The 13,093-nt window shown below is 36.9% G+C and overlaps 1 protein-coding gene and 1 long non-coding RNA gene across 2 annotated transcripts; both read left to right on the top strand.

Moving 5' to 3' along the window:
* The first annotated feature begins 4,256 nt into the window (after nucleotides 1-4,256).
* Nucleotides 4,257-9,110, top strand: LOC106175106 (uncharacterized). The gene has a single exon (XM_087011493.1). It carries the CDS (start codon nucleotides 4,257-4,259, stop codon nucleotides 9,108-9,110), a length of 4,854 nt encoding a protein of 1,617 aa, XP_086867619.1.
* A 215-nt stretch (nucleotides 9,111-9,325) lies between these two features.
* LOC147762664 (uncharacterized) lies at nucleotides 9,326-10,448 on the top strand. The gene is made up of 2 exons (XR_015334019.1): nucleotides 9,326-10,111; nucleotides 10,352-10,448. It is a non-coding gene; the product is annotated as an uncharacterized LOC147762664 (long non-coding RNA).
* The last annotated feature ends 2,645 nt before the right edge of the window (nucleotides 10,449-13,093 follow it).

Below are 13,093 nucleotides of genomic sequence, written 5' to 3' on the forward strand. Positions count from 1 at the left end.
ATAACTTCTACAATAATGGCCCGATCATGCTTATTTTCGAACTTAACCTGCATTTTATGAATACTCATCAGCTCTGTAAATATGAAGCCAAAAAGTAAAACTGTCTTCCACTTACAGTGTTAACGCTGAAAGTGCACAGCGACGGTGACGGCAACATGATTGGCGACGGCGACGACAGACACAGGTGGCCTCATAATAAAATATACGTATCGTGGATTTTCAGAAAATGTGACTAGCATGGGTCTTCAAGCCCGTGGAGGTTCTAAGTCACACCTTGAAAATGCCAATATGTGAAAAATTAAATTTTCACAAAAAACTGATTAACTGCCAAAAAAATTTACCAAATAGACTGCATTGCCCACTGAAGCTTTATTTAAGTCCCATGTTTCTTCCTGTAAGTTTGAGAACAGTAAGTGACATGGTTTTCCTTAAATGGTCATCATGGGAGCAGTGTCCAAAATAGGGGTGTCTTCAAATTTTGATGCAATATTACATAATGTTTAACAGGATAATTACCATCAACTTTTAATAATAAAATATTAGTATCATGGATATTCAGAAAATGTTCCTAGCAAAGGTCTTCAGGCCCAAGGAACTTCAAAGTCACACCTTGAATATGCCAAAATGTAGACAAGACAGCACTGTCCTGAAATGTGTTTTTTTCCATTTTTAACAATTTTTTAACATATAACAAAATTAACAATTTACTGCCATTTATATATGATCAACTAAGAAAATTGATGAGATGGGAAAAATATTAATAGAATAGTGTTAAATGTCCAATTTCTTCCATTCTGAGTTTCTAAACATACTGAATAATTGAATCTGACAAACTGCAATGATATGAGTTTAATTCCATTTTTGACACTTTATTACACAATACACCATAACAAGTTTACCATCATTTTTACGAAATCAACTAACAATGTTGTAAAGATGCAGAAAATGTCAAACAAACACTTTTACATTTCTTATTAATTAAATAATGAAACTGTTAACATGCCTAAGAACTGAATCTAAGGAAATGTGAAAAAACAGCATAACTTCTAAAATAATGGCCCAATTATGCTAATTTTCAAACTCAACCTGCATTTTAGTAAGATTGACCACTCCTGTGAGTTTAAATGACAATTGGCCTATCTGTTTTTCTTATATTGTGTTTACAGTGTTGCATATATGCTAAAAAGTGAAAAAACAGCATAACTACTAAAATAGTGGCCCGATCGTGCCGATTTTCGAACTTGACCTGCGTTTTAGAAAGATTGATTGCTCCTGTGAGTTTCATGACAACAGGCCTATCGGTTTTCCTTGAAATGTGTTAACAGTGTTGTATATATGCTGAAAAGTGAAAAAACAGCATAACTTCTACAATAATGGCTCGATCATGCTGATTTTTGAACTTGACCTGGGTTTCATGAATATTCATCAGCTCTGTAAATATAAAGCCAAAAAGTAAAACTTTCTTCCACTTATCGTGTTAACGCTGAAAGTGCACGGCGCCGGCATCGGCGACGGCGACGACAGACGCAGGTGATGGCAATATGTACAGACACATCTCATATGTATTTTACAAAGCCCACCAGTTTTGTTTGAAAAGCATCAGGTTATTGTTTTTTTCTTGTAAACATAGTGTGCTGTATCATCATTTTTTCCATAATTTTCTACAGGGAATAAAGTGATTGGGGTGAATGAAGAAGGCGTACCTTGGAGACTAATGCTGCGTACCTGAATGTACAAACTACAAACTGGGAAATGTTTTTACAAATTCCCAAATGATGCCACACGGAGACAACTGGCTGTGTCACATAGATAAGGATTTTTTACCAACATCATCCACAAGAATATCTTCTGTGCATTTTGAAAGAGGTATATATGCCAGTGTTACCTTTATCTCAGATTTATGTACAGACACATCTGTGTCTGTACATAAAAACACATGAGGATGTTCCTTATCTCAAATGGAAAAGGATCACTACATGTGTAATTAAAAAAACTCATCTAGCCATACTAGTTTGATTATTTTTGTAAAGTCAAAAGTTTATTTTTAAAGTCATTACTAAATAAAGCAGATTTAAAGATTTATAGCTTCTTCAGTTTTATTTATACACTTAACAAGTGAATTCCAAGAGATGTGATTCAAGATACATATACAAGTTTATTCAGTTTATCTCCCATGACACGGCAATATTCAAGCATTAAGTCCTTCCAGAAACTGCACTGCTTGCTTAAAAAGACTGATGCCCTGATCATAGTCGTATGCTAGACGACCGATGTCATATGTATTTTACAAAGCCCACCAGTTTTGTTTGAAAAGCATCAGGTTATTGTTTTTTTCTTGTAAACATAGTGTGCTGTATCATCATTTTTTCCATAATTTTCTACAGGGAATAAAGTGATTGGGGTGAATGAAGAAGGCGTACCTTGGAGACTAATGCTGCGTACCTGAATGTACAAACTACAAACTGGGAAATGTTTTTACAAATTCCCAAATGATGCCACACGGAGACAACTGGCTGTGTCACATAGATAAGGATTTTTTACCAACATCATCCACAAGAATATCTTCTGTGCATTTTGAAAGAGGTATATATGCCAGTGTTACCTTTATCTCAGATGAATGAACCTTTCCTTTTGATGCAACACCTATTCCTGCCCTGTCTCTTCCCTATGTGTATAATGCAATGTGCAATGCATATAACATGAAAGAAGAATGTACCCAATGCACAGTATTGGAATCTTAATTGATAAGTTACAGAAAGATTACTTAAGTACGTAAGTCTCCACTTCACCTTGATAGTGAGCTACGGCTACCACAGGCACCTACGCTATCACCCATGCAGTAAAAGGGACCTACAACCTTAGGCTGCTGTAGAGAGCTTGACTGAATCTGTATTGATGGTACCAGTCAAGAGAACCCATTTTTTATGTACAGACACAGATGTGTCTGTACATATAGCCATCATCTGCGTCTGTTGTCGCCGTTGTCGCTGTCGTCGCCGTCGTCGCTGTCGCCGTCGCCGTGCACTTTTACCGATACACGATAAGTGGAAAACCATTTTGCCTTTTGATTTGAAACTTGCAGAACTGATGAATATTCATAATACGCAGGTCAAGTTCGAAAATCAGCATGATCGGGTCACTCTTAGGGAATTTATGCTGTTTTTTCACTTTTTTCAACATATATGCAGCACCGATAACACGATAAGTGGAAAACCATTGTAACTTTTGACTTGAAACTTACAGAACTGATGAATATTCATAATATGCAGGTCAAGTTCGAAAATCGGCATGATTGGGCCATTTTTAGGGAATTTATGCTGTTTTTTCACTTTTTCAGCATATATGCAGCACCGATAACACAGTAAGTGGAAAACCATTTTACCTTTTGGCTTGAAACTTACAAAACTGATGAAAATTCTTAATACGCAGGTCAAGTTCGAAAATCAGCATGATTGGGCCATTTTTAGGGAATTTATGCTGTTTTTTCACTTTTTTCAATATAAATGCAACACTGATAACACAATATAAGAAAAACGGATTGGCCAATTGGCATTATATTCACAGGAGTGGTCAATCTTACTAAAACGCAGGTTGAGTTCGAAAATCAGCATAATCGGGCCATTATTTTAGAAGTTATACTGTTTTTTCACATTTCCTCAGATTCAATTATTAGGCATGTTAACAGTCTCATTATTGAACTTATTAGATGCGTAAAAGTGTTTGTTTGATATTTCCTGCATCTTTACAACATTGTTAGTTGATTATGTAAAAAAACATGGTAAACTTGTTATCATGTATTGTGTAATAAAGTGTCAAAAATGGAAATAAACTCATATCATTGCAGTTTGTCAGATTCAATCATCCACTATGTTCAGAATATCAGAATGAAGGAAATTGGACATTTAACACTGTTCTATTGATACTTTTCCCATCTCATCAGTTTTCTTAGTTGGTCATATAAAAATGGCAGTAAAATGTTTATTTTGTTTTATGTTAAAAAAGTGTTAAAAATGGAAATAAACCCATTTCAGGACAGTGCTGTCTTGTTTACATTTTGGCATTTTTATGTACAGACACAGATGTGTCTGTACATATAGCCGTCATCTGCGTCTGTCGTCGCCGTCGTCGCCGCCATGCACTTTTACCGATAACACGATAAATGGAAAACTGTTTTTTCTTTTGGTATGAAACTGTCTGCACCTGATGTTTCCGTGCCCATAGCTACAACTGCACACATGCATGCAGTCTCTACGCCTATGGCCACAACTGATCACACGCCAGCAGTTTCCCTCGATGGTTTAACAGAAGCTCTTCAACAGAGTTTGTCTTTAGGACGCCTACCTGTTCCAGAACCAAAGGTATTTGCAGGTAATCCATTGCTGTTTCCTGAATGGAAGAACTCCTTCTCTGTCTTAATTGGAAGAAAAGCCCTCAATGCTACTGAGAAACTCTTTTTTCTTAGGAAGTATACAGCAGGGCCTGCTGCTAAAATGATTCAGGGAGCTTTCTTAAGAACAGATGAAGCAGCATTTGATGATGCCTGGAGAAAGCTGAACGAAAGGTTTGGAGATGAGTTCCTGATACAGAAGTCTTTCAGAGAAAAGCTAGATAAATGGCCAAAGATTCCAGAAAAAGATGGAAATGCACTCAGAGACTACTCAGACTTTCTGAATGCTGTATGTGATGCCATGCCGCACGTCAAGGGACTCACAGTTTTGAACGATTATAGTGAAAACAGGAAAATAATTAACAAGCTACCACAGTTTGTATCACACAGATGGAATCGTCAAGTGACAAGGTCTATGAAGACTGAAGGCTACCCCTCCTTTCGTGACTTTTGTGCTTTCCTGTCAGAAGAATCAGAAGTGGCTTGCAATCCCATTACCTCTCCATTGGTGAACAAGGTGCATGATATGGTCAGAGCTCTAAATGTTAATGCTGGTGTAGCAGAGAAAAAATTGTGCACATATTGTGAGAAAGAAGGTCATTATATCTCTAGATGTCATGACTTTGGCGCTTTAACGATATCCAAGAAAAGGGAGTTTGTGGTGAAAAAGAATTTGTGCTTTGGATGTTTAGGACAGGGACACAGAAACAGTGACTGCAGAAGAAAACATGTATGTGGTACCTGTAAGGGCAAGCATCCAACCTGCATGCACGAAGAAAGGCAGCCACCTACCAGCAGAGAAACTCAAAGTGTAAATTCTCTCAAAGTCAATCAGCATCACCGTCAGAGTAGCACCACCATGATAGTGCCTGTTTGGGTGTCTACACAGGAAAATCCAGAACATGAGGTGTTGACCTATGCACTTTTAGATACACAGAGTGACACTACATTTTTATTAGAAGATACGGCTGCTGCTTTAAATGCTGAAACAGAGCATGCCACACTTAGTTTATCAACAATGTCAACTCAAAAGTCCCTCATAGATAGCAAGAAAATCAGAAGATTGCGAGTAAGAGGATTCAAGTCTACTGAGACATTGGAGATTGATCAAGCATTCACTAGGGAGTTTATACCAGCTGACAGAACACAAATTCCTACGAGAAAAACTGTAACAGACTGGCAACATCTAAAGCCTCTTTTGAACAAGATTCCTCCCCTACAGACTTGTGATGTGGGTTTACTCATAGGTTTTAATTGTCCACGAGCACTGCTACCCAGAGATACCCTAGTTGGTGGAAATAGTGAGCCATATGCAGTGCAGACTATACTTGGGTGGAGTATTGTTGGCTGCTCTTCAAGAGATAACTTAGCTTCAGTTTGTCACCGTGTGACGACAAAGGAGGTGTTTCCTTGTATGCCAAGAGACGTTATTAATGCCTTAGAAAAGGATTTTGTTCACGACAAGACCGAAGTTGAGATGTCTCAAGAAGATTTGCAGTTTTTGAGAGTACAAGAAACCAATATACAGCAGTTGGATAATGGTCACATTCAGATGCCATTGCCATTCAGAAGACGACCAGCTCTCCCTGATAACAAGTCCCAGGCACTCCAACGCATTGATCATCTGAGACGCAAGTTTGAGCGAGATCCAAGTTATCGTGAATCGTACACGAGCATGGTGCAAGGTATTATAGACCGAGGTGAGGCTGAAGAAGCTCCAGATGATACCATTAAAGGAGAAGTATGGTACTTGCCACATCATGGAGTTTATCATCCACAGAAAGGAAAACTTCGTGTGGTATTTGATTGTTCTGCAACTTACAAACAAACCTCACTTAATCAACATTTGCTAAGTGGTCCTGACTTAACAAGTAGCCTTCTAGGAGTTTTGATTAGATTTAGAGAACACCCAGTGGCAGTAGCATGTGATATTGAAAAAATGTTTCATCAATTCCTAGTGCAAGATAACGACAGAAATTACCTGCGATTTCTGTGGTGGAAAAATGGTGACATTACCAAGGAGCCAACGGTATTCAGGATGAAAGTACATCTTTTTGGGGCTACTTCATCGCCTGGTTGTGCCAATTTTGGTTTGAAATATCTTGCTAAAAGTTATGAGAATGAATACCCATTGGCAGCAGAATTTATTAAGCATCACTTCTATGTTGATGATGGTTTGACCAGCTCTGATGACGCAGATACCGCCATTCAGATTATCGATCAGGCAAGGAAATTGTGTGCCAGTGGAGGCATACGATTGCACAAGTTCTTGTCCAATAGCAGGGAGGTTTTAGAAACGGTCCCAGAGTCTGAGCGTGCTACAGAGGTGAATGGTGTGGATTTGAATAAAGACAGATTGCCAGTTTCCACTGCATTGGGATTACAGTGGAATGTAGAAGATGATGTTTTTCAGTACAGAGCTTTTACCAGTGAAGTCAAGGCAAAAACACTCAGGGGAGTGCTATCTACAGTGGCATCCGTGTATGATCCTCAAGGCTTTCTATCCCCATTTATTCTTATTGGGAAGCAGATATTGCAACAAATGTGTAAAGAGAATTCTGCATGGGATGAAGAACTTTCCAATGATCTTATGCCACAGTGGGAAAAATGGTCTGAAGAATTGAGGGATATTCAAAATATCAAGGTGGCCCGGTGTTTTATACCAAAGAACTTTGGAACAGTAACGCGAAGAGAACTTCATCATTTCTCTGATGCGAGTTTATCTGGATATGGACAATGTTCTTATATACGACTTGTGAACGAGAAAAACGAAGTACATTGTTCTCTTGTCATGTCAAAGGCCAGAGTAACTCCATTGAAGGTTATCACCCTACCAAGATTGGAGCTCAATGCTGCAGTAGTCTCTCTCAAAATGAGCAAAGTTCTTGAATCTGAGATGACAGAGAAGTACCGTCATTATTTTTGGACAGATTCAAGGATTGTGCTAGGTTACATAAACAATGACACACGCAGATTTAAAATATATGTAGCCAACAGAGTAGAGCTGATCAAAGAAGCAACTTCCCCACAGCAATGGCACTATGTAAGAAGTGAAGACAACCCTGCAGATCACGCATCAAGAGGTTTGTCTGTGGAGAAGTTGAGAGACTCCACCTGGTTTACAGGACCAAGATTTCTTTGGAATCCTGATTTAGAGATGGCTGACATGCCCCACAATGATGTACAGTTACCAGAAATGGACCCAGAGATCAAAATGTCTTCTGTAAGGAGTACACAGACAGTAGAAAAGAAATCCATGATAGAAAGACTCGAGAAATTTTCAGATTGGTCTAGAGCAGTCAGAGCAATTGCAAGGCTCAAAAGAAGAGCAAGAGGTATCAAAAATGCAAGTCTCACTTCAGAAGAGGAAAGGCAAGAAACGACCACATTCTTGATAAAATTAGCTCAAGAACAGAAGTTCGAGGGAAAACCTCCTAGTTCAACATTGAACCCCTTTAAAGACAATAAAGGAGTAATTCGTGTGGGAGGAAGGCTAGGACAATCAAGTTTTGCCTTTTCTGTTCAGCATCCAGTAATATTACCCAAGGATAGCTATGTTTCAAAATTGATTGTATCTCATTTTCATAAACGCATTGGTCATATGGGCCGTGGTATGACTCTAAATGAAGTCAGAGCCAATGGATTTTGGATCCTTGCTGGAGGGAAGTTGACATCTGAAATTATTCACAGATGTGTTACATGCAGGAAAATGAGAAAACCAGTGGAAGAGCAGAAAATGGCAGATTTGCCTTCTGATCGTGTGGAAGCATCATGTCCATTTGAATATAGTGCCATGGATTGCTTTGGTCCTTTCATTGTGAAACAGAATAGGAAGGAGTTCAAACGCTATGGTCTGTTATTTACCTGTTTATGTTCTAGAGCAGTGCATGTTGAAATGCTGGACGACATGTCATCAGATGCGTTTATAAATGCTCTTAGATGTTTCATTTCTATTAGAGGAAAAGTTCGCCAGATCAGATCAGATCAAGGGAGCAATTTTGTGGGTGCAAAGAATGAATTCACAGCTGCATTAAAGGAAATGGATGCTCAGAAGGTAGCTTGTTACCTAGCCAATCAAGATTGTGATTTTCTTATGAATGCACCTCATTCTAGTCATGTTGGTGGAGTATGGGAGCGACAGATTCGTACTATAAGGAATGTTTTAGCAGGAGTGATTAATCTCTGCCCAGGTAGATTGGATGATTCATCTTTACGCACACTGTTTTATGAAGCAATGGCAATCGTAAACAGCCGTCCTCTATCAATAGCCAATATCAATGATCCTGAGTGTGCAGAGCCCCTGACACCTAATCACATTCTTACAATGAAATCCAGTGTGCCACTACCACCCCCAGGAAATTTTGTTTCTCAGGACATGTATCTCAGGAAAAGATGGAGAAGAGTTCAGTTTCTCACACAACAGTTCTGGAGCAGATGGAGGAAAGAGTATCTTCAGAATCTTAACAAGAGACAGTGCTGGACAAGATGTAAGAGAAATATCACAGTGGGAGATATTGTTCTTGTTGTGGAACCTAATGTATCGCGAAACAGTTGGCCACTAGGCAGAGTGGTTGAATGTATTCCCAGCAAGGATAAATTAGTGCGCAAGGCCAAGATTTGTGTAGGAACTGATGACTTAAATTCTCAGGGAAAACACGAAACCAAGCCAGTTATTTTAGAAAGACCAATTCAGAAGTTAGTGCTTCTGATTGAAAGTTGTTAGTACTCTCTGAATGTAATTAGGACTGTAAGTGAGTGAGTTGCTCAATGACTAACTGTTTAAAACTTGTAGTTAAGTTTGAATGTTGATGTTGTGAGTTTTATTGTTTAAGGTAGGATATAAATTTTTTGGATTCATTCCCACTGTTTGAGTTGGTAACTTGGATCATGAATCCTTTAAAAAATGTCATTTCATTTTTAGTTCTCAGTCTTTAAATTTTTTGGATTCATTCCCACTGTTTGAGTTGGTAACTTGGATCATGAATCCTTTAAAAAATGTCATTTCATTTTTAGTTCTCAGTCTTCACGGTGACTTGGAAAATAGACAAAGCTAGTTTCACAATAGGTCTAGGGCGTGAACGGTGAGTTATGGATGTAAGAAAGTATGTTAGTGTACTATATTAAGGTGACATGTGGATTTACCTTAAGCATTAAGTTATAAAGGAAATTAAGGTAGAACATATAACCTTTACATGCAGCGGTTAATGTATTGATAGCAAATAGTGTTTATTTTGTGTTTATCATTTACTCCTTGATCTTTGGATCCAGTTTTACATTGGAAATGATTTTTTTTTTTTTTTTTGGTATTATATTTAATTTAATGCACTCTTAATGTTGTTAAAAATCTTAGATAGATTTTGGGGGGGGGTGTTACTGCAGCCAGTAATGTTAGTTAGTGATTGCGATAGATGCTCTCACAAGATTGCGACGGAAGTATGCATTTTTTGTATGCGTTTATTTTACTACGCGGGAAATAAGTTCTGCACAAAGATAGCTTACTTAACTTATCTTTTACACTTTGTGATTGTGTTTCTTTAAATTATTATTGTCTTTTGGTTTTCATTATTTACATTTTTGCAGTTAAACATATATATATTTTTTACATTGTTAAAACGCAGTCATTTTTGTTCTTCCGGTACTATTTTTTTTGTTATAAGATGTCCGAAACCATGTGGTTTCATGCAAAAGAGCGCTTCACATTTAACAGATATTTCTTAAGTCAAGGTAATCTTTTTTATTATATAACAATAGTTAAAGGCTAATAATTTAAAATGCAAAAGTAACAATAATGTCCAAACCTAGAAGTAAGTCGTAAAGCTTAAGTGTGTAAGCGAAAGCGTGTAAGCGAAAGCCCTTATTAGAAAAACTGTATAACAAGTTAATGAGTATACTTAGATTGTAACGCAACGAAAGGTAAAATAATAACGAACGAAGTCTAAGTACTATATTTGTTTATTATTACAGGATTACAGTAAAGGGTATAGACATCAACGTTTTCACTGTTAATCTAATGGAGATCATGACTTGTATTTACGGAAGAATAAAAAGAATACAACTGCAATATGAGCCTCCGTTATAAAGTTCGAAAATCAGCATGATCGGGTCATTTTTAGGGAATTTATGCTGTTTTTATGTACAGACACAGATGTGTCTGTACATATAGCCGTCATCTGCGTCTGTCGTCGCCGTGCACTTTTACCGATAACACGATAAGTGGAAAACTGTTTTTTCTTTTGGCTTGAAACTTACAGAACTAATGAATATTCATAATACGCAGGTCAAGTTCTAAAATCAGCATGATCGGGTCACTTATAGGGAATTTATGCTGTTTTTTTCACTTTTTTCAGCATAAATGAAGCACCGATAACACGATAAGTGGAAAACTGTTTTACTTTTTGGCTTGAAACTTACAGAACTGATGAATATTCATAATACGCAGGTCAAGTTCGAAAATCAGCGTGATTGGGTCATTTTTAATGAATTTAGGCTATAGCCATCATCTGCCTCTGTCGTTGCCGTCGTCGCCGTCGTGCACTTTCACCGATAACACGATAAGTGAAGAACCGTTTTTTCTTTTGGCTTGAAACCTGCAGAACTGATGAATATTCCTTATACGCAGGTGGAGTTCGAAAATCAGCATTATGGGGTGACTTGTAGGGAAGTTATGCTGTTTTTTCACTTTTTTCAGCATATATGCAGCACCGATAACACGATAAGTGGAAAACCATTTTTTTTTTTGGCTTGAAACTTACAAAACTGATGAATATTCATAATCCGCAGGTCAAGTTCGAAAATCAGCATGATCAGGCCATTTTTAGGGGAGTTATGCTGTTTTTTCACTTTTTTCAACATATATGCAACACTGATAACACAATATAAGAAAAACAGATTGGCCAATTGTCATTATACTCACAGGAGTGGTCAATCTTACTAAAACGCAGGTAGACTTCGAAAATCAGCATAATTGGGCCATTATTTTAGAATTTGTGCTGTTTTTTCACATTTCCTCTTGATTCAATTCTTAGGCATGTTAACAGTCTCATTATTGAACTAATAAGATACGTAAAAGTGTTTGTTTGATATTTCCTGCATCTTTACAACATTGTTAGTTGATTATGTAAAAATGATGGTAAACTTGTTATCGTGTATTGTGTAATAAAGTGTCAAAAATGGAAATAAACTCATATCATTGCAGTTTGTTAGATTCAATCATCCACTATGTTCAGAATCTCAGAATGGAGGGAATTGGACATTTAACACTGTTCTATTGATATTTTTCCCATCTCATCAGTTTTCTTAGTTGGTCATATAAAAATGGCAGTAAACTGTTTATTTTGCTTTATGTTGAAAAAGTGTTAAAAATGGAAATAAACCCATTTCAGAAATGTGCTGTCTTGTTTACATTTTGGCATTTTTAAGATGTGACTTTGAAGTTCCACGAGCCTACAGACCTTTGCTAGTCACATTTTCTGAATGTCCATGATACTAATATTTTATGATTAAAAATTGATGGTCATTATGCTGTTAAGCATTATGTAATATTACATCAAAATTTGAAGAAACCCCTATTTTGGGCACTGCTCCCATGATGACCATTTAAAGAAAATCATGTCACTTACTGTTCTCTAACTTACAGGAAAGAAACATGGGACTAAAATACAGCTCCAGGAGGCAATGCAGTCTGTTTGATAATTTTTTCTGGCAGTTAAACAGTTTTTTGTGAAAATTTAATTTTTCACATATTGGCATTTTCAAGGTGTGACTTTGAAGTTCCATGATCCTGAAGACCTTTGCTTGTCACGTTTTCTGAATGTCCATGTTACTAATATTCTATTATTAAAAATTGATGGTCATTATGCTGTTAAACATTATGTAATGTTGCATCAAAATTTGAAGAAACCCCTATTATGGGCACTGCTCCCATGATGACCATTTAAGGAAAATCATGTCACTTACTATTCTCAAACTTACAGGAAAGAAACATGGGTCTAAAATACAGCTTCAGTAGACAATGCAGTCTGTTTGGTAATTTTTTCTGGCAATTAAACAGTTTTTTGTGATAATTTAATTTTGCACTTATTGGCATTTTCAAGGTGTGACTTTGAAGTTCCATGATCCTGAAGACCTTTGCTTGTCACATTTTCTGAATGTCCATGTTACTAATATTCTATTATTAACAAGGCAGCAAAGCTGTCAAATGTACAGACAAAAAACAGAAAATAAAGATGCAAAAAAGGTCATTTTGTCAATTTTGATGCAATAATAAATAATGCTTATAATAGCACTGTCAGTCAACACTGAATTTTAATCTTGTACAACGGGTAACATGGTCAATAACAGGAGCAGACCCAGAGATATTTTCTGACAGTATTCCAAAGTATCTATGTTGATCTATCCTCCATTTTGATGGTCTTCCAACAGAAAAAAATAGATACCAGTCAATATAAACTTAATAACCTGACTGTCTTCCGGAAGACCCAGAAGATGGTCTCAATCCACCCCTTCAATAAGATTACAGTTTCAGGACCATGAGAGTTCAAATTCACATGATGAAAGTCTCAATATTTGAAAAATGATGACAGTGCATAAAATAATATTACATAATGTTTAAAGACATAAAAAACAATACAACTGCTTATGTAGAAATACAGAAAATGTGCAGAGCCCCAGGCAGATGAGAGTTAAAAGTCACAAATGCAAGTGTTT

Source organism: Lingula anatina, chromosome 4 (assembly GCF_051362555.1).
Source record: "Lingula anatina isolate TDL-2025a chromosome 4, LinAna3.0, whole genome shotgun sequence".
In the NCBI taxonomy this organism is placed as follows: domain Eukaryota; kingdom Metazoa; phylum Brachiopoda; class Lingulata; order Lingulida; family Lingulidae; genus Lingula; species Lingula anatina.

What these genes read in the sequence shown, in the direction of transcription:
- LOC106175106 (XM_087011493.1), top strand. Translation starts at nt 4,257, where the DNA reads ATGGCCACAACTGATCACACGCCAGCAGTTTCCCTCGATGGTTTAACA.